This window comes from Oryx dammah, unplaced genomic scaffold, assembly GCF_014754425.2.
Source record: "Oryx dammah isolate SB20612 unplaced genomic scaffold, SCBI_Odam_1.1 HiC_scaffold_7, whole genome shotgun sequence".
In the NCBI taxonomy this organism is placed as follows: Eukaryota; Metazoa; Chordata; class Mammalia; order Artiodactyla; family Bovidae; genus Oryx; species Oryx dammah.
The window spans coordinates 40,924,983-40,951,254 of NW_024070191.1; the positions used below are offsets into that span (position 1 = coordinate 40,924,983).

Genomic DNA, 26,272 nt, shown 5'->3' on the forward strand with positions numbered 1-26,272 from the left:
AACAGGCGCAGGGGGTGTTGAGCAGAAGTAGGTCACAGCCGGGGCTAAGAGTTGAGGTCAGTGAGTCTAAATTTACACCGGATGAGACAAACTTAAAGAACAGATATACTCTGCTGAGTCCCACTGAACTGAATCTTCCCTTGTAGCTCAGATGGTAAAGCGTCTGCCTGCCATGCAGGAGACCTGGGTTCGATCCCTGGATCAGGAAGATCCCCTGGAGAAGGAAATGGCTACCCACTCCAGTACTCTAGCCTGGAGAAGTCCACGGACAGAGGAGCCTGGCAGGCTACAGACATGGGGTCTCAAAGAGTCAGGCAGGACTCGGCGACTACACCGCCACCACCACGGGACTAAAGTTTGCAGAGCCTCAAATGGAAACTAAATACTTCTCTTTAAATGACATACTGTCATTTAAAAAGTATGTATTATTTTTAGAAGAAAACACAATAAAGGTAATTCTATCTGAAAAAAGAAAAAGCTACTCAGATACGCAATCAAGGAGTATGTGCGTCTAGAGCCCTCTCCTTCTTTACCTAAGGTGTCCTCATCCACACTATGAAGACACACAGGGCCCGAACTCAGTTCCCCAAATGCGGCTTCTGCAAATAAGTCAAAGGCTTCTTTGCCTAGTTACAGCAACTGTGCCTTTAGATCAGCTTTGCAGAGAACTGAACAGACACGCAAACAAAACCCTTCCACGAACAGTCATCTCTCATTTACCAACCCTCACCAGATCGGACACAGGCTATTTTGAACTCAGAGGTGATTGGTGCTGTTGTTCCGTCGCCCAGTGGTGTCAGACTCTTTGCGACCCCATGGACTGCAGCACGCCAGGCCTCCCTGTCCCTCAGCATCTCCTGGAGTTTGCCCAAGTTCATGTTGATTCCATCGGCGATGCTGTCCAGCCATCTCATCCTCTGCCGCCCTCTTCTCCTGCCCTCAAATCCTTCCCAGCATCAGGGGCTTTTCCAGTGAGTCAACTGTTAGCATCAGATGACCAAAATACTGGAGCTTCAGCTTCAGCATCAGTCCTTCTGGGGAATATTCAGGACTGATTTCCTTTAGGACTGCCTGGTTTGGTCTCCTTGCAGTCCAAGGGACTCTCAGAAGTCTTCTCCAGCACCACAGTTTGAAGGCATCAATTCTTCAGCGCTCTGCCTTCTTTATGGTCCAGATCTCACATCCGTACATGACCACTGGGAAGACTGCAGCCTTGACTGTATGGACCTCTTCTGGCGGAGCACTGTGTCCACTTCTCAACACGCTGTCTAAGTTTGTCGTCGCTTTCCTGCCGAGAAGCAATCATCTCCTGACTTCATGGCTGCAGTCACCGTCTGCAGTGATTCTGAGCTCTGTCACTGCTTCCACCTCTTCCCCTTCTATTTGCCATGAAGTGATGGGGCCAATGCCATGATCTTAGCTTTTTAAAAAATATTTCATCTTAAGCCGGCTCTTTCACTCCCCTCCTTCGCCCTCATTAAGAGGCTCTTTAGTGCCTTTTCGTTTTCTGCCATCAGAGTGGTATCATCCGCATATCTGAGGTTGCTGATGTTTCTCCCGCCTATCTTGATTCCAGCGTGTAGTTCATCCAGCCCAGCATTTCTCATGATGTGCTTAGCATATAGGTTAAACAAACAGGGTGACAGCAGACAGCCCTGTTTACTCTCTTCTCGATCTTGAACCAATCAGTTCCATACTGGGTTCTAACAGGTTGCTTCTTGACCTACATACAGGTTTCTCAGGAGACAGGTAAGATGGTCTGGTATTCCCATCTCTCTAAAAGCTCTCCACAGCTTGCCATGATCCACACAGTCAAAGGTGTTAGTGTAGTCGATGAAACAGAGATAGATGTTTTTCTGAAATTCCCTTGCTTTCTCTATAATCCAGCAAATGTTTGTGATTTGATCTCTAGTTCCTCTTCCTTTTCTAAACACAGCTTGGACAGCTGGAAGTTCTTGGTTTGCATAATACTGCAAACTAGCATGTAAGATTTTAAGTACGACCTTCCTAGCATGGGAGATGAGTACCACTGACCGATGACTAGCACATTCTGTAGTGCGACCTTTCTTGGGAATTGGGATGAGGACTGACCTTTTCCAGTCCTGTGGCCACTGATGGGTCTTGCAGATTTGCTGACATAATGAATGCATAACCTTTGAATTTCTTAAGGATTTGAATGCATCATCCTTTAAGGATTTGAACAGTTCTGCTGGAATTTGATAACATCCACTAGCTTTATTAACAGCAGTGCTTCGTAACGCCCACTGGACTTCACACTCCAGAATGTCTAGCTCTGGGTGACTAACCACACCATCATAGTAACCCACTTTATTAAGATCTTTTTTTTATACAGTTCTCCCGTGTATTCTTTCCATCTCTTCTTGATCTCTTTAGCGTCTACTAGGTCTCTACCATTTTTATCCTTCCCTAGTAACTCAGATGTGATTAACCCCAAGCCTAAGCTAGCCATGGTATTTGGAATGTGACTCCACTGAAAAGATGCATTCTCTGCAGACACAGAATTATTTTGGACAAGGCTGAGGTCAGGGCTAGGGTTAAAACACCAGCCTTATGTGACCTTTCTTTAGATAACACATTGCTAGAGTAGATATATCCTTCTACAGAGGACCAGGGTGACTGGCACTCTTGTGTGTCTTTGCCCCAGAGAAGCAGGGTTATTTGTTCATACACGATAGGTGGGTGCTGTTTTCTAGTTTTTTTTCTAAAAGCCTAATGCTGGCATCCAAAGCTCAATATAAAGACATCTCCTTGGACCTCCCTGGTGGCATGGTGGATAAGAACCCACATGCCAATGCAGGGACACAGGTTCAATCCCTGGTCTGGGAGGGTCCCACAAGCCCGGGGGCCGAGAGCTCGGGCTCTGCAGGAGAGAAATCTCCGCTGTGAGAAGCCCCCCATCGCGATGAAGAGGAGCCCCACGCACCATAAAAAGAGGAAGCCTGTGTGCAGCAACCAAGGCCCAGTGCAGCCAACAAAAGGGACTATCTGGGTAAAAAAAGACCTCTCCGTTACACGAATTTCTCTTGTGGACCTGAATTAGAGTGTGGATGAATGCGTTTCCACCTCGGGAGCTGGTCTGCACAGAAGTCAGGGGCTGGGGTCTGGGGCGATGGAGGGGCTCTCCACGGACGTGACGTCACCCCACAAGGGCCCGCCTGCGCTCCTGCCCGCAGGCACACAGCGCCAGGCTGCTGTCAGTGGGCCCAGGCTCCTCAGTATCGCAAACAATCTGACTTATTAGGGGCAATGGGGGAACTTCCTGACAGCTCAGCTGGTAAAGAATCCGCCTGCAATGCAGGAGACCTGGGTTCGATCCCTGGGTTGGGAAGATCCCCTGGAGAAGGGAAAGGCTGCCCACTCCAGGATTCTTGCCTGGAGAATCCCATGGACTGTATAGCCCATGGGGTGGCAAAGAGTCAGACACGACTGAGCAACTTCACATGTAACAAGCACAGGGCTCCAGGATCTCTTAAAGGACGAACAGACACAGGAGGAAAAGAGAAAGACGTTATTGCTGTTGGGTAGGAATAATCAGTCTAACATTTTAGACGCATCTTCTTTTTAAAATAAGAATACCGCATGTGCCGTTACTGACCGCCCCTTGCCTGGGTCAGATACGGACTGGAAGTGAGTTAGGCAGGAAGGAGAAGCTGGGACCTCCCGGGTGGCCCAGTGGGCAAGGATCGGCCTTGCGGTCCTCGGTCATCTAACTACGACCCTGCACGCCTTGGAGGGACGGAGCTGCAAGCGGCAACCAGAGAGCCTGTGCACCTCAAGGACAGACCCTGCAGATCAGTGAGGATCCGAGCACTGTGACAAACACTCGACGTGGCCAAAAAGTCAATAAATACTGAAAGCAGAAAGCAAGGGGAAGTACGGAATTTCTGGACAATTAGAGGATTTCTGGACAATTGGAGGATTTTTATTAAATTTTTCAGAATTATACAATTTCCATATTAATAACAACAGGGTAGCGTTAACAATTTGAAACGGGTGTCACTTAAATAGCTTATCTTCATTTCTCCTTGTAAAACAAGACTTTATTCAGTGGCCTACCTTCCACATTTGTTTCTGAAGGGCGCAACACACACTGCCCCCTTCAGAAATGAGTATTAATCCTATTTATGAGTGAAAAACCTGTGCTGAAGCTGACGGTTTCCATTTCTTTTTAAAAGGGTTACCATGAAAATGAATTGTAGAAAGCAGTAATATCAGAGACTAGTCAGCCTGTCTAAAAACGTACTTGCTAACCTGTAAAGATACCCCAACTCCAATATAAAAGTATGTTTTGAATCTAGATTAGGTGAAGGATACATTCGGGTTCGTTATAATCATTTTCTCAATTTTTCTGAATGTGAAAAACCCACTTTCACTCCTTTCCTTGATAAAGCAGAGTCTCCAGGGTGCCCAGTCTAAACATTTACCAATGTTTCCTACGTGTGTTTAGAAGGATTGGGTCTTCACTCCTGTAAAATTTCCACAGTTCATTAAAAAAGCCTGCTAATCAGGCTAACCTCAATTGCACTAAAATGATGAGACTTTGACTGGACACGCTGTCCAAGGACACACCAATCAGACTCCTTACAGAGGATGAGGGGATGACCTCATAATGGTCGAGAAGAGAGCGGATTGGACTGCCCCCCGGGGTTCACCCTGCTTTAGGAACGCGGAGAGCAGCTCCTCCTGGTCAGAGAAGGAGGCAGAAGCCAGAGAGGCAGCAGTCGACGCCAAACATAAGGATGTGTTCCCATCGCTACCACCGGCAGCAGCTTCCCCGACCACCCTTTGCTTAAGTTGTGAAGGTGAAACGTCACTGGCGCATTTTAAGTTCAGCTCTTCCCATGTATCAACAAATGTGATAAAGTCTAGTCTTTGCCATTTTAAAAGAACCAGACCTACTAAGGCAATGGATTTAACTAGGAAAGCAATAACGCTTTGGAAGGTTAGCATTTTTGGACAATGATCTATCAAAAAATAATAAACAGCTAATGTTCTTTTTAACCTAGGCACTTTCGCTGTTCAGGAAAGACAGCAAAGAGATGGTTGTGTTAGACAAATACTTGCTTACACCAAGGAGAAACACTCAAGGCAGGTTAGCACACTGTGCCTTCGCCTCTCACCTACATGTTGAAGCCTCCAGTCCTTTCCTGCCAACTCTTTGTCTCAAAGACGAATCCTTTTCACTTGTTTCACTGCATGGCAATCCGAAGTCTAAACCCATGGTTAGGTAATTTAAACTCTCCTTTATCATTCTGTATTTAAAATGCTACATCCAACTGGATCTTTCAGTTTCATTATTAAATACCAAAATACCTTGTAAGACAACTATAAAGCCTGCCTTTCTACAGAATGACAAAGTAGGGAAACAATCCTTTTCATAGCACTTAAACGTCACATTTATAAATATACAGATCAAGGTGAATATCTCAGAATTGTTATTTCTTGTTTTTTTAAGCCTAATTTACGATGGCATAGAATAATTTCTGTGAAACTTCCTTAATTCATGCAACTGAAATATTTTCTTTAATGATGCACATTCTCCAATTTTATTCATCCTTCTCAGTGAAGCCTCAGTTTTTCTAGAGCCTCCACACCCTCCACAGCACGTTTCCAATCTGATCTGAGTAAGCCTATGGGCGCCACGGGAGCAGGGTCCCCAGGAGGCAGCAGTGACTCCTGAGCCAGAACCGAGGCCCCGCACATAGTACATTTTGCGGACTTTATTTACTCTCCTGGTATTTAAAATACCAGGCAGACTGATTTAACTGCATACAACTACAGCTTTGTTTTTCTTGTATAAGGTGTCCGAGAAGATAAATCACTGCAAATTGTAGACTATCTACACCCATATTTGGAAGTCCTGATTAGAATGACTTTCGGAATTCAGCATGTAATATTCTCAAAGGGAAGCCAAATTTTCACAGAGAGAATAGCTTGAAGTTAGCTGTATGTTGTACCACGTCTATCTACTTTTGAAGTTTCTCACTTGTATAAAAGTCAAAGGCATCAGAAGAAATCTGATGTCTACACAGCCATCTGTAATGTCTGTTTTAGAAAAATCACCTTTTCTTTTTGGCATTCCTTCTAAGATAGCCTGCTTTGAAAATAGGTAGGTTATCACTTTTGCAGTTTTCTCTGAATAACGTGAATAAATTATTCTCTGCCAGTTCTCAAGTGCAGGAGTAGAAAGGTTTGTGTTGCTGTCGTAAGCAATGGAATCCTCTTAAATTCCATTTATGCAGCTTTCATCAGTCTAACAGCTCACCACCTTAGTGTAAATAATCACACATACATCTCTGTGTTAAAATAATTAATCCTGTTTTATGGTTCCCACCACTCAGCAGTCACTAGCAACTAAAATTTTAAATTATTTAATAGCAACACAATTTACTATGTAACCATAACCAGGTCAAAAACAAGCAATTAATAACGATCAAAGTTAAGATATCTGAGACGACTGGTGGATAGGATTGTATTTGTTGTTTAAATGGAACGGTTTCTAAGAGATCTGAAACCAAGCGCAGCGGTGCTGGGGAAGGGGGCGTTTGAGCGCCACGGACAGAGGTTCCTTCCCCCACTGAGCCCCCTGGAAGGGCCAGAGCTCTGACCAACGACACCGCAGCCCTGTGCACCGTCGGCTTCCTCGCCGTGCTAAGACGGAGGGTCAGTTAGCTGCTGTTCTCAGATCAAAGACTGGGAGTAACCAATCCCAGATTCTTATTTGGGAGGTGATGGGGGGGAAGGGCGAGTGCGATGTTTGTGGGTGCACTCAGAGCACCTTCTGGCCTGGCTGGGGCGGCTCTGCCTGCTGGAGAAGTGGAGGACGAGGACCTCAGGGCTGTTTACGGACGCAGGGCCCTCCTGTCCAGGCTCTCCACGGGCAGCCTGAAGCAGGTGACCGTGGATGAGATACAGGGTGCATTTGCAAAGAACTCAGTATGGATCTTTAAAAGGAAAGCATGTATACAAAATTCATGATCGCCACTGCATTTTCTTATGCCTAAAAATTTCTGGCAACAATTCCTCTATATCAAATACTCTGTCTTCCAACTTCTGATTATCTCCTAAGAGCCATATGTCTTGGGGGGAATTTTTTTCACAACGCAGCATCAAAATCACATTATGAATCATCAAACAACTTCATCAGAGGACAAGAATCTCATAACATCTCCTGAGGCAGGCACTATCTTTAAGCCTATTTTACAGACAAGAAGACTGAGGCAGAGAGAAGTCAGTAATCAAGGAGAAAGCTTAGCAGCTAAGCAGAAATTTAGAGCAACAAAAGGCCTGGATGGTTCTATTAAGAACATGCCACAGAAACAGAGGCTTAGGTACAAATGAACTGAGAGTGTGGAACAAAAACGTTTATAACCACCAAGCTGTCTTCCAAAATTTCCACATATTATGAAATGCCAGCATCTCCCATTTCAGCACTTAGGGAAAAACAACAGCAACTACAGAAGGATCAAACAAGTTCATAACCCTTTCAAAAGCAACAGGAGCGCAGCAGAAAGGAGAACTGAGATTAGTAAAACGATGCCAGATGGTAAGAAGAGTTATGAAAAAGAGATGAATATTTCTGGACATTACTCTGTGAATAAAGCCTCTGGGACAGGAAATTGCTGACCTTTTTTTATTTCATAATTGTCAGTGTCCTCAGGATAGTTCATTTTGCGTGAGGGAAGGCACCCATTATTAATATTTATAGGCCTGAAGACCATTACACAGGCACATTTTAAATAAATATATTTCATATAAAGGATATGCTAAAACAGCTAAGCGTTTGAAAAAAGCCACAAAACAGCAAAAACAAACTTTAAAAGATGAAATTAAGTAGAAGAGAACTAAAATGTTACATATGCTTGAGACGAGAGTGTTTACAAATAGGACCGTTCCATGAAAAAATGGTTAGAACTGTGAACTTCAGCGACTCCTGGATGAAACCGTGCTCACAGAGCAGGACCGCCGTCAGGAGAGCGGGGAGGCTGGTGCTGACCTTTGTTTTTATTAAAAAAAACAACAAACATTTATTTATCTCGGCTGCACCGGGTCTTAGCTGCAGCACGGGGGATCTTTAGGCGCAGCAGGAGGAGCCCATTCCTTGGTCAGGGATGGAAACCGAGCCCCCAACACCGGGAGCGCGGAGTCCCGGGCCCTGGACCGCCAGGGGAGCCCCTGGTGCGGACCTTCGGGCTTCTCAGCTTCTCCCGCTCCGGCGCTCCGTCCCCGGCAGCGAAGCGGGGCCAGCCAGCGGAGGCCCGCAGGGAGACCCCCACCGCGGCCCCCGGAACGGAGCGCCCGGGGCACCCTCAGCGGCCTGCGCGCTGTCGGACACCGCCCTCTGAGCGATCCTTCCCAGGGGAAAAGAGGGTCTCAGCACTCCTATCACAGAGCCACCATTTATGGACACAGGAATTCAGGACTAGGCTTTCTTCGGATGAAAAATCCCAACGTGTCAGTTGCTCAGGAGGTGGTGTGCGAGAGAGGCTTCAATTCTACCTTCTCTGGGTTAAATGCAGCCTCCTGGGCTCGGATAGCGTCTAATGTATGTACATGCGGAGTCCTAAATACTCTGGGAAATAACATCAAGAGCAACCTGTTACTGTTTATAATGGGTTTTCACATACATCACCTCCTTTTAAACTCAGAGGAATCCTGTGACTTAGGTACAGCTGAGGATAATCTCTGTTTTATACAAGAAATAGAGGCTGAGCAAAGTTAAATGGCTGGTATCAAGGTCACACCGGTAATAAACAGTGGAGCTGGTTTTGAAATCTATATTTGCTGACTCTCACTATCAAGCAAGACAGGGTGTGTAGCCTTACCCTGAAACATTAGCTCTGAATGGGCCAAATTCTTGGAAGAGATAAATATAAATTAAGAGAAAAGTATGAAAAAGATGACACCCCTGCCCCAGTTCAGGTAGGATCAAGAATGACAGCCCTCACAACGTTGGTTAAACCTGAATCTTTATGCAAAACCTGCTTCTGAGCTGACAGCATTTCTGGTGTGAAAACAGCTGCACGGATTCAGTGCAGGAAAGTCTCTATTCATATTCTATTAACCCTACGTTTGTAATCACATGAAAACAGGCCAGACTGAAGCTCAACATAAATCTAGAGAAAAAAATTGAGAGAATGGAGGGAAGGGTACCAGAAAACAACGTGAAATAAACCCACTGAACAAAACAATGGACACTTTGACTTGTTTTTGGTAACTTTTTTTTAAGACTCTGGAAGTGTGAATATAACATACATATAATGATGTACCAACTAGAAATCTTTTTTATGTGTTAAAGGATGAATATTTAGTTTGTTACCGTGTATTTTACAAATAAGATTCTATTATGATACCAGATAAGCCAACTCTAGTTGGTGAAACTTAAGGAACATTGTTAAGCTTTAGGCTTTTTCTTAATATTCATAGCATGATCTTCAAAATCTGTTTATGTGATTTTGTTTTCATCAAGGATGATTTTTATAAATGCCTTTTTTTTTTTTCCTGTGGAATGTATCTGTAATTTCCTGTGACACAGAAAAAGGAAACTAATTTATGAACAGAAACCTTTCGATTGCTGAGAGAAGGCTGTTCTGGAACGCAGGAGAACAGTCGGGGTGATGGGTCCATTTCCATTAGTGTGGTTCCCACTAGGGTAAGGCTATCTCTTGGCACCAACTGTCTTAAGTGTGACCTGACGCCTTATTCTATGCATATTCCACGTATAAGAAATTTACCTTGTGGTCAAAACTGCCTCATAGATAGTAGAGTCTCAAAAATTTTGCTTTCTTTCTTTTTTTCCCTGAGATATAATTGACACACAAAACTGAGTTTAAGGTGTACAGCATAATAACTTGACACCAAAAGTTTCTTGAATTAGTGACTTACCTCTCAAAATAAATTTCTTCTCTAAAAAACACTGCCCTCCAAGTATCAGCAAACCCCAGAATTACTTTCTGGGATGTGGGGAGGCAGATTGTAGTCCCGTGGTACAACATTTCCCAAAGGAAATACCACACACAAGAAAAGTGTTTTGATGCCACAACCTCCAAATGAGGTCATACACCATCATACCAACAAATGGGATTGAAACAGAATAGTGAGATCGAAAGAACAAAGTATATATTCAGTTTTAAATTAGTGCACCAGGGTTCAACTACACAATCTGGCATCTGGTATAAATTAACTAAAACATTTTATAATCTTGCACAATTGTATTTTAGTTTCTTGGTGTTAAGAGCGTTGTTATATATAGTTTACATATATCACAATTTAAATGTTTTGAAATGTCTTCATTTAAAAAGAAGCTTTTACTACTGAAAAACAACAAAGATACAAAGATGGAAAAGATGACAATTTCAACACGTTTTATTAACCAGCCCGGGGCCTAAGAGAGACCCTAGTCCCCACTTGCCAGAAACTTCGCTTATCTAGTGAGTGCATTTCCTGAACTTGGAAGATGGAATCTCAAAAAGTATTAAGACTATTAATTAAACACTGGAAGAAGAACTTCTCACTGAGAACATCGATTAACACCCCAATGAAAAAGCTCTGGACTTCTTTTTCCCCCAAATCCGCAAACACGTAAACTACGGGCTTGTCTTTCGGCTGGAAGCGGCCGGTCAGAGCCGAGCACGCACGCACCCAGGATGACCCGGAAGGAGAACTCGCGGCAGGAAGCACACCCGCAGGCCCGGGGCGTGGCCACGGCCGCGCGGTCCCGGCAGGCTGCGCTGCCCGGCGGCCTCTCCCGGTGTTTCCTAGCGCAGGAGCTTTTCGGCTCTAACGGCCTGTGCGGACGCAGGGCTATGAAAACGCCAAACGGTGACCTCTCTGTGGTGCTGCCTGAGGGGTTGTCGGGTTTTAATGGTCCTCATCTCTCAAACGCGCATCTTCTGGTGGACATCTAATTAGAGATCAGGCTATTCAACCTGAATTCCTGTTATGATTTGGCAGCAGAATGTAAGGCATTCTTTAAATGCACTTCCCCATATAAAATGATTTTTCATGCACTCTGATTACACACTGTGCTTTCTCCTTTTTGGCAAATAATAGGTTTTAAAAAGACTAACGACTGGACTGAACTGAAAAAGAAAGGAGTTACAGATGATGGAAATTTAAAATCAGTAATAATAGAAGTAGCCGAGCCAGTGGTGGTCCTGGTGGTCAACAGTGAACCGAGGGCTGACGCTGCAGCCTGGCGCGGCTCCAGCCCTCCGCCGCGGGGAGTCTTACCGGGGTTGCAGTCTGTCAGGAGGGAGCAGATGGACAGGAGCACTTTAGAGATGGTGAGGGCCGGGCTCCAGTTGTCCTTCAGGATGTCCAGGCAGATCACGCCTTGGCTGTTGATGTTACAGTGATAGATTCTGGTGCGGAAGGTCACCTAGAAGAAAACACACAGCTGACGTAAGTAGCGGCACCGTGGATTTATTTTTATCTTTAAAATTTTGTTGGGAGAACAGTTGATTTATAATGTTGTGTTGGTTTCAGCTGTACAGCCAAGTCATTCAGTTATACGTATACACACATTCATTCGCTTTCAGATTCTTCACTCATATAGGTTATCGCAGAATACTGAGTACAGCAGATCCTTGTTGGTGATCTACGTTATATAGTGTGTGTGTCTTAATTTCAATCTCCTCATTTATCCTCCTGCCTCACCCCCAATCCACTCTGGTGCCATAAATTTGTTTTCTATGTCTGTAAGTCTATTTCTGTTTTGTAAGTAAGTTCTTTTGTACTATTTTTTTCTAGATTCTACATACAAGTGATGATATATGATATGTCTCTGACTTACTTCACTTAATATGATAATCTCTACATCCATCTATATAGCTGCACATGGCATTATTTCATTCGTTTATATGGCTGAAAAATATTCCATTGTGTATATATATAAACACCACATCTTCTTTATTCCTCTGGGCATTTTGACAAAGGAAATGGCAACCTGTTCCATTATTCTTGCCTGGAAAATTCCATGGACAGAGGATTCTGTTGGGCTGCAGTCCATGGGGTTGCAAACAGCTGGACACATCTGAGCACGCGCGCACACACACTGGACACGGAGGCTGCCTCCATGTCCAGGCTATTGTAAATAGTGCTGCTGTGAACACTGGGGGCATGAATGTTTTCGTATTATGGTTTTCTCCAGATAAATACTCAGGAGTGGGACCCCTCTTTAAGAACCTCCATTGTATTCTCCATAGTGGTTGTATCAAACTGCATTTCCACCAGCACTGTAGGAGGGCTCCTTTTCTCCACACGCTCTCCAGCATCTATTGCTTGGAGACTACTTGATGATGGCCATCCTGACTCGAAGACACACCTTTTATTAGACAAAATAATTCCAGGGTCATTGGCTGGATCATGGAGAAAGCAAGGGAATTCCAGAAAAAACATCCATTTCTGCTTCACTGACTAAAGATTCTGACTGTGTGGATCACAACAAACTGCAGAAAATTTTTAAAGAGATGGGAATACCAGACCATCTTACCTGTCTTCTGAGAAACATGTATGCATGTCAAGAAGCAACAATTAGAACCAGATATGGGACAACTGACTGGTTCAAAATTGGGAAAGAAGTATGACAAGGCTGTATATTGTCACCCTGCTTATTATATGCAGCCTATGTCATGCAAAATGCCAGGCTGGATGACTCACAAGTTGGAATCATGGCTGCCGGGAGAAGTATCAATAATCTCAGATAGGCAGATGACACCACTCTAACAGCAGAGGAACTAAAGAGCCTTTTGACAAGGATGAAAGAGAAGGGTGAAAGAGTTGGCTTAAAACTCAACATTTAAAAAACTAACTCATGGCATCTGGTCCCATCACTTCATGGCAAGTAGACCGGGAAACAATGGAAACAGTGAGAGACTTTATTTTCTTGTGCTCCCAAATCACTGCAGATGGTGACTGCAGCCATGAAATTCAAAGACACTTCTCTTTGGAAGGAAAGTTAAGACCAACCTAGACAGTGTATTAAAAGTAATGTATGAATATGAGAGGAAGACCATAAAGAAGGTTGAATGCCAAAGAACTGATGCTTTTGAACTGTGGTGTTGGAGAAGACTCTTGAGAGTCCCTTGGACTGCAAGGAGATCAAACCAGTTAGTCCTAAAGGAAATCAACTCTGAATATTCATTGGAAGGACTGATGCTGAAGATGAAGCTCCAATACTTTGGTTACCTGATGCTTAGAGCCAATTCACTGGAAAAGACCTTGATGCTGGGAAAGATTAAAAGGCAAAAGGAGAAGGGGGTGACAGAGGATGAGATGGTCAGTTAGCATCACTGACTCAATGCACATGAATCTGAGCAACTCTGTGAGATGGTGGAGGACAAAGGAGCCTGGTGTGCTGCAGTCCATGGGGTCACAAAGAGTCAGACACGACTGAGCAACTGGACAACAACAGACACTTAATTGTCCCTCTGGCACACAAGAATAATCAATAAGCAAGATCTTTATTTCAGAACTTGTCATTCTGGGCACAGAGGACTACACTCCAGTGGCAAGGTCATGACATTCTGCTTCTGATGAATTCTAACCATTTAACGAAAGTCTAATCATTTAATGAATGTTCTGGGGACTGAGTTTACTCTTGGTGCAACTGCAGGAATGCTTGGAAGGGGAAAACTAACTCAAGGCTCTAAAAAACGTTCAAAGAAGGAAATGTTCAAAAGTAAAAACTTGAAAGGAAACTTTTCTTAGATTCCAATTATTTGAAGGATTTTGTACATTTCAAAAAAATTTTTTAAAAAACATGGCAATATTACAAAGGAAACGAATATTATTCTATGTTAAAATTTAAAAACATGAACTAGAGCATGCATGTAAATAATACAATTAGTTTATGGAGAAGCTATACTAGTTATAATATACAGACGTTTTCCTCCTTAAATTCTGTATTTTGAATGTACTGTTAGTGCAGCCTACCTATAATAGCTTACCGCTGTACTTTGCTTAGGCATAATTTTGAAACATGCTTAGAAATATTTTTAAAGAACTTCAGTTGGAAAACTTAACAGTTTTATAACTGATAGAATTCTGTTTTACAAAAGTCTTATGTAAGCAACAATGAGATTTTAATGCTATTTATTAACATTGTGTTAATAAATGGTCTCAAATTTATAAGCTGAAATATTAAAAAAAAATCTTGGTGTTCTCAAGACCAGTCCTTCTGGTACCCTAAGTTCAAAATGACTCTGAACCAAGAAATACACACTGCACGTCTTTATAGTTGCTATCACTCCAGCAGGGCTTCCAGGGTCCAAAACATCAGATTTGCTGAATCCTTACGATGTCAAGGTCAGAAAGGACACATCCAGTCTTCTGCAACTGTTTAACATGACACCATTCTCAGGCTAGATGAGCTCTCCTCCTGGGAACTGCCTGCTCTGTTAGCAACACCCCAGACCAGATTACCTGGCCCTCCCCCAACCCCTGCACATCCCAAATACTCAGAAATGCTGAAGAAAAAAATACATTCCTCAATGTAGTTTTATAACTGTAATGTTTATAATTAACGTTCTTTAAAATGCAAGTATGAAGGTACATGGGGCATCCCCAGATGCTGAAACTGAAACCCGAAAATCACAGCAGGCACACAAGCCTGCGGTGTAGCTGTCTGGGGTGGGGCTTGGGTTTGATGTCCTCATGGAGGAGGGAGATGGAACCTTAGGTCTGTATGTGACGAGGATTTGGAATTGAGCTGCTTAGTCGCTCAGTTGTGTCCAACAATTTCCAACCCTATGGACTGTAGCCCTCCAGGCTCCTCTGTCCATGGGATTCTCCAGGCAAGAACACTGAGATGGGTTGCCATTCCCTTCTCCAGGGGATCTTCCCAATCCAGGAATCAAACCTTGGCCTCCTGCACTGCAGGCAGATTCTATACCGTCTGAGCCACGAGCCCTATATAAATTACGACACCTGAGCAGCCAGTCTTTTAGCAAACGTCTGAACCTGAAAAGGTAACACCTTATGGGAGAGAGAGAGCTAAGACACGTGCTGGGGAAACCCTGGGGGTGGAACTGTCGGCACTGGAACTGGGAGAAGAGTGTCCCCCCGAGAATGCTCAATTCAGAGCACACAGGCTATGCAAACATTAACTAAAAAGGAGCTTAAATGACTCTATCACTATCAGATCAAATATATGATTAAGGCAAAGCATACAAATACATATTTAGGGCAAAAATGAATAAAGAGAACAACTGCATTATGATGAAATGAATAATTCATCAGGAAGACGGAACAATCCCGAATGTGCTCTACCCAACAGCACAGAGAAAAATATAAAAAGCAAAAGTGGGCAGAATTACATGGAGAAAATGATACATCTACAGTCACAGAGGGACATTTTCACTGAAGGAAATTTGGTCCACAAGACCAAAATGTAGCAAGAATCCTGAAAATATGAAAAACCAAATTAAAAAAAAATCAAGGGACTGAATGAAGATGAAATTCCATTCTCAGCAAATAATCACAGGAAAAAGTGTTCAACGTCATTAGCAACTAAGGAAATGCAACTGAAAGGCTCAGGGAGTTAGCACAACACCCTGCAGATGGTAAAGTCAAGCATGTTGATACACAAATGTCAGCGAGGTGCATGCAGAGAAACCGGGTCACTGCTGGCACGAGTGTTGAACGGCACAGCTGCTCTGGAAGGAAGGCTGGCAGCTTCTTATAGAGCTAAATATGAGCTCACCAGACATCCCAACAATTGCACTCTTGGATGTTTATCCCAAAGAAATAAAAACTATGCTCACACAAATATACAGAAATGTTCACAGCAGCTTTACTTTTAATAACTAAAAACGAGAAAGAATCCATTTGTCCTTCAATGGGTAAATGGTTAAACAAACAGGTACATCCATATCATGAAACACTGCTGTTGTTCTTTAGTTGCTAAGTCACTTCTGACTCTTTGGTGATCCTATGGGATGTAATCCACCAGGCTCCCCTGTCCATGGGATTCTCCAGGTGTGAATACTGGAGTGGGTGCCACGCCCTCCTCCAGGGGATCTTCCCGACCCAGGGATCGAACCCGACTCTCTAGTGTCTCCTGCACTGGCAGGTGGGTTCTCTACCACTGAGCCAGTGGGAAGCCCTCATGGAATACTTACTACTCAACAACAAAAACAACCACATGTAGCAACTTGGACTGCAAGAGAATTATGCGGAGCGAAAAAGAATCGAGCTTCAGAAAGTGATACCCTGTGCGATTTCATTTATAAGCACATAGGAAATGTTTATTAAAAGCTGATCACATGCTAAGCCACAAAGAAAGCTTAATACACTTCAAAAGATTACTAAGACCGTAAAGATCTTCCATCGTAGGACTGCGAACTGAAAAAACACCTATTTTCAAATAATTCTTGGATCAAGGAAAAATATCAGCTATGAGTATAACTGGAGTGACAATAAAAATGCTGGGTTGTCAATACGAGAATTTGTGATTTGGCTAAAATAGTCGTAAAAGAGAAATCTACAGTTTTAAGTGCATATATTAAAAAGGAAGAAAGACATTAATGAGCTAAGTATACAACTAAGGAAGAAAAATGAATAGAGTAAATCCCATGAAAGTAGAAAGAAATGAGCAGAAGTTAATAAAACAGAGAATACCTGTGATATCAAGATTCTGCAGAGAAGTGAGAGTACCTGGCCCTTTAAGTGCTAGATAAAAAGACAGTATTTCTATGATCCAGTGTAAATGGTGAGTGACTTCTGTATATAACACAGTATTTTAAAAACCTATCTGAGCAGAGTTTCCTGTGCTGTACCGTAGACCCTTGTTGGTTATCTATTTTCTATATCTAGGTGGGTAAATGGTAATCCCAAACTCCTACTGTGCAGTACAGGGAACTCTACTCAATCCCGTATAGGTTATTACAGAATGAATATATGTATGTGTATAATGGAATCACTTTGCTGTATACCTGAAACTAACCCAACACTGTAAATCAATTAAAAAAAAAAGAAAAACCTATTAGACATTGATTGACTACTCTGGGCCAGTTAATCATCAAAACAACTAAAGGAGGGAAGTATTAGTACTGTGCTCACTTTAAAAATAAACTGTGGGAGATGATAGATGCTAACTAAACTTACTGTGATACTTATTAAAAATATAATCATATATCAAATTACTGCGCCATACACCTGAAACGAACACAATATGTCAGTGCTATCTGAATAAAATTTAAAAAACCTTCTTAAATAAAGAAACTGAGGAATCCTTATACTGTCTGCCATTGTTGCTGCACTAATTTACATTCTTCTCACATGATCCAGCAATTCCACTCCTGGGTATTATCCGAAAAAGATGAAAACACTAACTTGAAAAGACGCATGTACCCATATGATCATGAAGGTGTTGCGGTAGTCGAGATATGGAAGCAATGTAAGTGTCCATCAATAAATGAATGGGTAAAGATGTAGTATACACACACACAATGGAATGTTGTTGCTGTTCCGTTGCTCAGTCGTGTCCAACTCTTTGCAACCCCATGGACTGCAGCACCCCAGGCTTCCCTGCCCTTCACCATCTCCCAGAGTTTGCTCAGATATTATTCAGCCACAAAAAAGAATCAAATCTTGCCATCTGCAACAACACAAATGGACCTAGAGGGTTTAATGCTGACTGAAGCCAGTCAGACAGAGAGAGATAAATCCCGTGCGATTTCCCTTACACGTGGAATCTAAAAAACAAAGCAAATGGAAAAACCACATAGTAACAGTCACAGAACAAACAGGTGGCTGCCATAGGGAGGTTGGTGGGCAGGGAGGTTGGTGGGTGGGGCGGGGGGGGGAGGAACAGGTGACAGAGACCAAGAGGCCAAACTTGCAGTCACAAAATAAACGAGTCCCACGTGAGAAACGCAGAGAGTGGGGAGCGCCGTCAAGAGCTGGGCAATATCCTCAGAGGGTGACACACCGTCACTGCACTAATCGTGGTGATCGTTCTGAACTGCAGAGAACTATCGAATCACTACGTCGTGTGTTAGGAACTAACACAGTGTTGCAGGTCAATTCTACTTCAGAACCAAACAAACTCAGAAAAAGATCAGGTTTGTGGGCAGCGAGGGAACAGGATGAAGGCAGTTACAAGATACACAGTTTTAAGATAAACAAGCAGTGAAGGACAGGAAGCCTGGCATGCTGCAGTCCTGGGGTCGCAAAGAATAGGACACGACTTAGCAACTGAACAAGAGCAACAAGGGTGCAACATTCAGCATGATGGGCATGAAGAGCATGGCTGTGTGTTGGATGTGCAGGTGGTTAAGAGAGTGAATCCTAAGGGTTTATGGAAATAACTTTTAATTTTTTAACAAAAAATGCTTCCTATATAATTTTGGGTCTATATGAGATGATAAATATTCACTAAACTTATTGTGGGTAAAAAAAAAAGAGGCAGGGACAGAGGTTAAAGAACTGACTCACGGCCGCACAGCTGGTAAGCGGCGGAGCCGGAATTTGATAACCTTGTTGACCTGAAGTCCACGCTCTCCTGCTCAGCCTCAACACCTCTTTTATTACTTTTTAAACTTAATTCTGAGGCAACAACAGATTCACAGGCCGGTTGTATGAAACAACACAGACAGGTCACATACCTCCTCCCTTCACTCCCCAGGGGTAACATCTCGCTAAGGACGGCGTCAAATCCCGGGGAACGGGCCCCGACCCCATCACGGACCTCTGCCAGGCACGCCAGCGCCGCACGCGCTCAGGGAAATGCGCCTCTGTGGGCTTCCTCACCCGCGGATCTGTGTGGCCACCACCGCCGCAAGCACAGAACGAACAGCCCGTCACAGACGTCCTTTGTGAGGCCCTTCAACGTCCACAGTCAGCCCCGCTTCCCTCCCTTCTGCACTCTCAACAGCACAGCTCTGCCCTCCTCTCTACAAACCTGTCGCTTCAAGAACGCGCTACGAACGGAGTCACACGGGGCACCACGTTCTGAAGCGTGGCTTTTTCGGCATAATGCTCTTGCGACCCATCTAAGTTACTGCATGTATCAGAAGCTGGTTTTTACCATTGAGTCTACTCAACACTGCGAAACAGTTTTGAAAGAATATAGGGTTTTGGGCGTGAGGACTCGGGCTGGAATCCTGACGATGGACAGGTCTGGGGTTCAGTTTCCTCGTGTGAAAAATGGGGAAATAACCAGCTACCGCCTTGGTCATCCTCTGTGATGACTGCGGTCTAAGGCGAGTCCTCCTCCCAGGCCCGGCCCCCGGCAGCAGGAGGAGCTGTCTGAGCTCTGCACGCCTCCGGGGTCTAAGGAGCATCGCAGCACCGTGTGTTCGTGCAATCGTCTCCCACCTCCTGAAGTTTAAACGTGTGGTCTCTGCCCCACCACGGGCTCCAGAGCACAGACAACACTCCACACACAGACACACCGCTGCTCTGAACATGGCGAGAGGTCGTGTAGGGAAAGAGTGGAGACAGAGAAGAGAACATTTCAGGAGGGTTGAACCAACCCTCCTGAATGTTGAGGCCAACATTTGGGTTGGCCAAAAAGTTAACTCAGGTTTCCGTGCGCGTGCGCTCAGTTGCTTCAGTCGTGTCCGCTCCTTTTGGCCCCTGCCAGGCTGCTCTATCCATGGATGCTCCAGGAACACTGGGGTGGGTCGCCACGCCCTCCTCCAGGGGATCTTCCTGACCCAGGGGTCGAACCCGCGTCTCCTGCATTGCAGGCGGGTTCTTTACTCACTCAGCCACCTGGGAAGCAGCATATAAAAAAACCTGAACCAACTTTTTGGCCAACCCAATATTTCTGACCAGCAGATTCTACACATAATTTAGAAAACTACTGTAAAGCAAATAAATATGTCAGAGCTGGAAAGCTGATGATGACAGTGAAAATGATCAATTCAAATATGATTTCAGTAATAACCTCTATTTTTAGCTTCCATTTTTTAAACATTTTTTTGATCAGGAAATAAATGGCACTGTGATTTTACTGAGGAAGTCTAAGATCAGTGAGAAGCACATTCCTCCCAAAAAGACTTTTCCATGGAGACCCGGAGAGGAAATATTTGGAGCCTCTGTGCCATAAATCAGTGAACCATATGAGGAAGGTCCAAAAATAGCAGGGTTACCGTCATTCAAGTGGGTGTTGGCCAGAGGCTCACCATGAAAGTGTTTATTTGAACAGCTTGTTACAGTACATTAAAAAATGTCAGTGGTACCACCCTCTTTGACATCTCAAGTGCTCTTCTCTCAAAACCACTCAAGAGCACTGTCCCAACAATGAACACACCCTAAGACCAGAGTATCGGTGGTAACAGCAAACGCGCAGAAACCCGTTGTAAGTGAGGGGAATCGCGCGTCCTTAAGACTGAAGTAATGAACATCAGCGAAACAAAAACCCTCCCACAGCTGAAGAAAGAACCTGGGAACAGATTCCACCTTAAACCAGCGGCAGTAAGAGAAGGAAACGAAACATTAGAAACCGCAGCGCGTCAAGATGGCAGCCGCATGGCTAGCGAGGCCCCAGAGCACGTTCCGTCTGGTTGTGGACCAGAGCAGCTTCCCGAGAGCTTCGGGAACAATTCAGGGAGCTTCACAGCACAGACACTGAAGTGTAAGAAAGTCTTTCCCAGGCCCTTTTAAGTACAGACGTGGAAACAGACACGACTAGACCCTTTCCCCTGCCCTGCTCAGCAAGCTGGGGCTCCCTGCTCAGGTCCCAGGGCCCATCCCAACCACACAGCCATGGATCACTCCCACCTCCGGCCAGACAGGATGCCCGCGAAGGCTGCATTAGGGGCCAGTCACTGGACTCCCGATCAGCATCCAGTGTGCACAGGACGCTCAGGCGCACACGCCGCATCAGGCCCCGCTTGGTTCTTCGCGCATGCGCGCTCTTCCCTGTCCGTTCTTCGCGCATGCGCGCTCTTCCCTGTCCGTTCTTCGCGCATGCGCGCTCTTCCCTGTCCGTTCTTCGCGCATGCGCGCTCTTTCCTGTTCGTGGCTTTCTCTCTCGCGGCGCTTCCTTTCCCGCCTTGGGTGCCCTCAACAGTGACTGTCTCTCTCTAGACCCGTTCTGCTGTCTCAAGCTTCAGGAACGGTCTCCAGCGGATGCCCCTTACGGTCTCCAGCGGATGCCCCTTTACGGCAGGACTGCGTCACAGTGTAGAGGGGAGTCCCTGAGTGGGAGCTCGTGCTCAGCGTACAGGACTTTTCTGCAGAAACCTCATGTGCCTGGGCTGATGGAGTGTTCTGCATTTGATTCTTCGTGGGCTTACGAGGACAACACTAGTTTGAGAGCAGACTGTGTCGGGTTGCCCACAAAGTTCATTCGGGATTTCCCGAACCTGAACAAAGTTTCTGGTCAACCCCATATTGCTTACTGTTGTTCAGTCACTGAGCCGCGTCCCAGTCTTGTGACCTCATGGGCTATAACACTCCAGGCTCTTTTCTCCTCCAGTATCTCCCAGAGTTTGCTCAGGTTCATGTCCATTGAGTTGGTGATGCCATCCAACCATCTCATCCTCTGTCTCCTTCTCCTCCTGCCCTCAATCTTGCCCAGCATCGGGGTCTTTTCCAGTGAGTCAGCTCTTCGCATCGAGTGGTCAAAGTACTGGAGCTTCAGCTTCAGCAAGAGTCCTTCCAATGAATAATCAGGGTTGATTTCCATTAGAATCAACTGGTTTGATCTCCTTGCAGTCCCAAGGACTCTCAAAAGTCTTCTCCAGCACCCACAATTCAAAAGCATCAGTCCTTCGGTCTCAGTCTTCTTTATGGTCCAACACTCACATCCATTCATGACTACTGGAATAAACATAGCTTTTGACTATAAGAACCTTTGTGGGCAAAGTGATGTCTTTGCTTTTTAAGACCTTGTCCAGGTTCGTCATAGCTTTCCTTCTAAGGAGTAAGCGTCTTAATTTCATGGCTGCAGTCACCGTCCACAGTGATTCTGGAGCCAAGAAAACAAAATCTGCCACTGCCTCCACTGTCTCCCCATTTATTTGCCATGAAGTGATGGGACCAGATGCCATGGTCTTAGTTTTCTGAATGTTGAGCTTTAAGCCAGCTTCTTCACTCTCCTCTTTCACTTTCATCAAGAGGCTCTTAGATTCTCTTCACTTTCTGCCATTAGAGTGGTGTCATCTGCATATCTGAGGCTGTTGACATTTCTCTCAGCAATCTTGATTTCAGCTTGTGATTCATCCGGCCCAGCATTTTGCATGATGTACTCTGCAAAGAACTTAAACAAACAGGGTGACAATACATAGCCTTGAATACTCCTTTCCCAATTTGGAACCAGTCCATTGTTTCATGCTGGTTCTAACGGTTGTTTCTTGACCTGCATACAGATTTCTCAGGAGGCAGGTAAAGTGGTCTGGTATTCCCATCTCTTTAAGAGTTTTCCACAGTTTGTTGTGATCCACACAATCAAAGGTGTTAGTGTAGTCAATGAAGCAGAAGTAGATGCTTTTCTGGCATTTCCTTGCTTTCTCAATGATCCAACAAATGTTGGCAATTTGATCTCTGGTTCCTCTGCCTTTTCTAAAGCCAGCTTGTACATCTGGAAGTCCTCAGTTCACACACTTGCTGAAGCCTAGTTTGAAGGATTTTGAGTATAGCCTTACTAGCATGTCAAATGAGTGCAACTGCACAGCAGTTTGCACATTCTTTGGCACTGCCCTTCTTTGGGACTGGAATGAAAACACTTACCTTTTCCAGTCCTGTGGCCACTACTGAGTTTTCAAAAGTTGCTCACATACTGAGTGCAACACTTTAACAGAATCATCTTTTAGAATTTGAAATAGCTCAGCTGGAATTCTGTCACCTTCACCAGTTTTGTACACAGTAATGCTCTTGAGGCTCAGTTGACTTCATACTCCAGGATGTCTGGCCCTAAGTGAGTGACCACACCATCGTGGTCATCCAGGTCATTAAGACCTTTTCCGAAGAGTTCTGTGCATTTCTGCCACCTCTTCTTACTCTCCTCTGCTTCAGTTAGGTCCTTACCATTCCTGTCCTGTGCCGTGCCCACCCTTCATGAAATGTTCCCCTGCTATCTCCAGTTTGCTTGGAGAGATCGCTAGTCTTTCCCACTCTGTTGTTTCCCTCTATTTCTTTGCATTGGTCACTGAAGAAGGCCTTCTTATCTCTCCCTGCTATTCTTTGGAACTCTGCATTCAGTCCGTGTAACCTTCCCATCTCCCTTGCCTTTCACCTCTCTTCTTTTCTCAGCTATGTGTACAGACTCCTCAGACAACCACTTTGCCTTTTTGTATTTCTTTTTCCTTGGGATGGTTTTGGTCTCTGCCTCCTGTACAGTGTTACAAACCTCCATCCGTAGTTCTTCAGGTACTGTTTACCAGATCTAATCCCTTGAGTCTACTCATCACTTTTGCTGTATAACCATAAGGGATTTGAAGTAGGTCACACCTGAATGGCCTAGTGGTTTTCTGTACTTTTTTCAATTTAAGTATGAATTTTGCATTAAAGAGCTGTTACCTGAGCCACAGTCATCAGATTTTGTTTTTGCTGACTGTATAGAGTTTCTCCATCTTTGGGTGCAAAGAATATAATCAATCTGATTTTGGTACTGACCATCTGGTGTGTCCATGTATAGAGTTAGTCATTTCTTGTGTGGTTGGAAGAGGGTATTTGCTATGACCAGTCATTCTCTTGGCAAAACTCTGTGAGCCTTTTCTCTGCTTCATTTTGTACTCCAAGGCCAAACTTGCCTGTTATTCTGGGTACCTATTGACTTCCTAGTTTTGCATTCATCCACTATTACATATACCAAAATATAAGGCAGGAAAGTTACCTCTTGGTCAACTTACGTTCAAATAGAGGTTTCCACTCTCAAATCCGTTTTTTTAAAAAGGAAAATACAGAAATTCAACAATACAGTAGCAGTAGAGATACTCCCAGGAGTACAACTTAACTGTTTGAAGGCTTGAATTTGAAGAGCCTTAGATATCCATTGGCAGATGAATGGATAAGGAAATTGTGGCACATATACATAATGGAAGATTACTCGGCTATAATTTGAGTCAGTTCTAATGAGGTGGATGAAGCAAGACCCTATTATACAGAATGAAGTAAGTCAGAAAGAAAAATACCAAAACAGCATATTAATGTGTATATATGGCATTTAGAAAGATGGTAATGATGACCCTATATGCAAGACAGCAAAAGAGACACAGATGTCAAGAACGGACTTTTGGACCCTGTGGGAGAAGGCGAGGGTGGGATGATATGAGAAAACAGCATTGAAACATGTAAAATAGACGACCTGTGCAAGTCTGATGCATGAAGCAGGACGCTCAAAGCTGGCACTCTGGGACAACCCAGAGGGATGGGGTGGGAAGGGAGGTGGGAGGGGTGGGGGTGGCACACACGTACACCCACGGCTGACTCACGTCAATGTACGGTAAAGACCACAATACTGTACAGCAATTAGCCTCCAATTAAAATTAATAAATTACTTAAATTAATTCAATAAAATAAATTAATTAAAAAAGGGGATTGAAAAAAAGAAATACAGTCCTTTCAAACAGTTAGGAAAGTTTTTAAAAAGCTGGCCACTTGAGTTTCTTACAAATGGGTTTTCATGGCTTCGACAAATTTTCCAGTCATATAGTCATATATGGATTCAAAAACTACTGAATCCCAAACAGTTGAGAGGGAAGTGAAGATCTAGTATCTAAACAGGAACTTGTGCCCCAAATACCACTCACACATTCCCACTGTTTTCATCCACTGAGCACATACGCAATACCCGAGGGTCCATTAAAAGCAGAACCTGAAGCTCTGAGTTAAACATTCCCACAAAGGGATCACCTCCCACCTCCCAAATCAGAGAGCAGAACAGCTCTTCCTGGGGACACTGAACCTAAAACCATTACTGGGGCAATGTTGATCCAAAAACACTTATTTATTAATTGGTACTGCAAAGAGAAGACATCATTTAACAAATGTCCAGCGCTCCTACACTTCTAAGACACGAGGATTCATTTCTGCTCTATAACTGCAGAAGCGTCTCATACATAATGACAATTAATTGCGAAGCATAACAGCTGAGATACTTAATGCAGTCCACGAAGAGTGTGTAATCAATGACTGACCATGTGACAGTCGCTGTCCAATTAAAGACAGTGACATAAACATAAATATAAGGAGAAGGCAGTGCTTCGTGTTTGGTTTACATTTTTTGCAGGTCTCACGTTTACCGGAGGCAACTCTCTAAGATGTAGCCTATTTACAGGTTTGCTAAGTGTAAAATGAAAGTGATATACAGACTTCTTTTATCCCTTGGAAAAGAAGTAATACATTTTATGTTTGCAGACATAGGAAATGCCAGTTATTTATCTTAAGAGATTAATAATTCAACATACATGCAACCCAAAACAAAGTATTCATCATCACTAGCTGAAAGTGACAATCTGATTTTTCATATAGCCCACAACAGTCTAGAAGTGAACTGCATCTGAACACAGTCTAAACTGAAACAATGACTAATTCTGTTAATGATACAGTGAATTAACGCCAATTATAGAGCCGGCTGAATGCCTGAATGTTCAGTGAGTGCTACATGACAGACACTTTCCTCTGAAAGCGACAGAGTGTTCAGAAATACCACAGAAGTTTCCAAAGTCTGTGTGTATTCTGGGGTGGGGGTGGGGTAATGGTTCCCTATGTTTGTACCATAAAATTAGACAGCACAGCATGTATGTCATAGAAAATGCTATTACAATTACTTAGAATCATAAATTACAAGATGGCCAACAATTGGCCAGACTCCTGCAACCAATGTGCACTCATTACATAATTTGATCTTCAAAATCACACTGTGAGGATGGTGTTACTATTATTCTCATTTTACAAATAAAGAAGCTGATCTACAGGTTCAGAGGAATTCAAGTGCTTCTAGTTGAAGCAATTCCAATTGTAAGTAAAAAATTTATGAGGAGGAAGGAAAACCAACCAATACAAATACACACAAGAGAACAACCCATAGCTCAGAGATTTTAGAAAATAACAGAAAAAAAACAGGAACAGGATAAAGAAATTTATGAATTCTAGATCTCAACAGTTTGACTTTAGACAGAAAAGTTGATGACAGGGGGATTCAATAGCTTTTTCAGGTCAAGTTCTGACAGAGTGGGAATTCAGGTAAAGTGCTTTCAGCAAAGAGAAGAAATGTGATATTCGTTATTATTATGGTTGTTCTTATTCTGTAAAATGACCTGCCATCGCTGTGAGATTACTGAAGGAAAGAAAAACC

The 26,272-nt window shown here is 43.8% G+C and overlaps 1 protein-coding gene across 1 annotated transcript in view; it reads right to left on the bottom strand.

Moving 5' to 3' along the window:
- Nucleotides 1-26,272, bottom strand: part of LOC120865894 (ubiquitin-conjugating enzyme E2 E2) — a 355,392-nt gene that overhangs the window by 35,891 nt on the left and 293,229 nt on the right. The window contains exon 5 of the mRNA XM_040243309.1: nucleotides 11,254-11,401. Coding sequence (XP_040099243.1) covers nucleotides 11,254-11,401 — 148 coding nt within the window. The remainder of the gene's footprint in view (nucleotides 1-11,253; nucleotides 11,402-26,272) is intronic.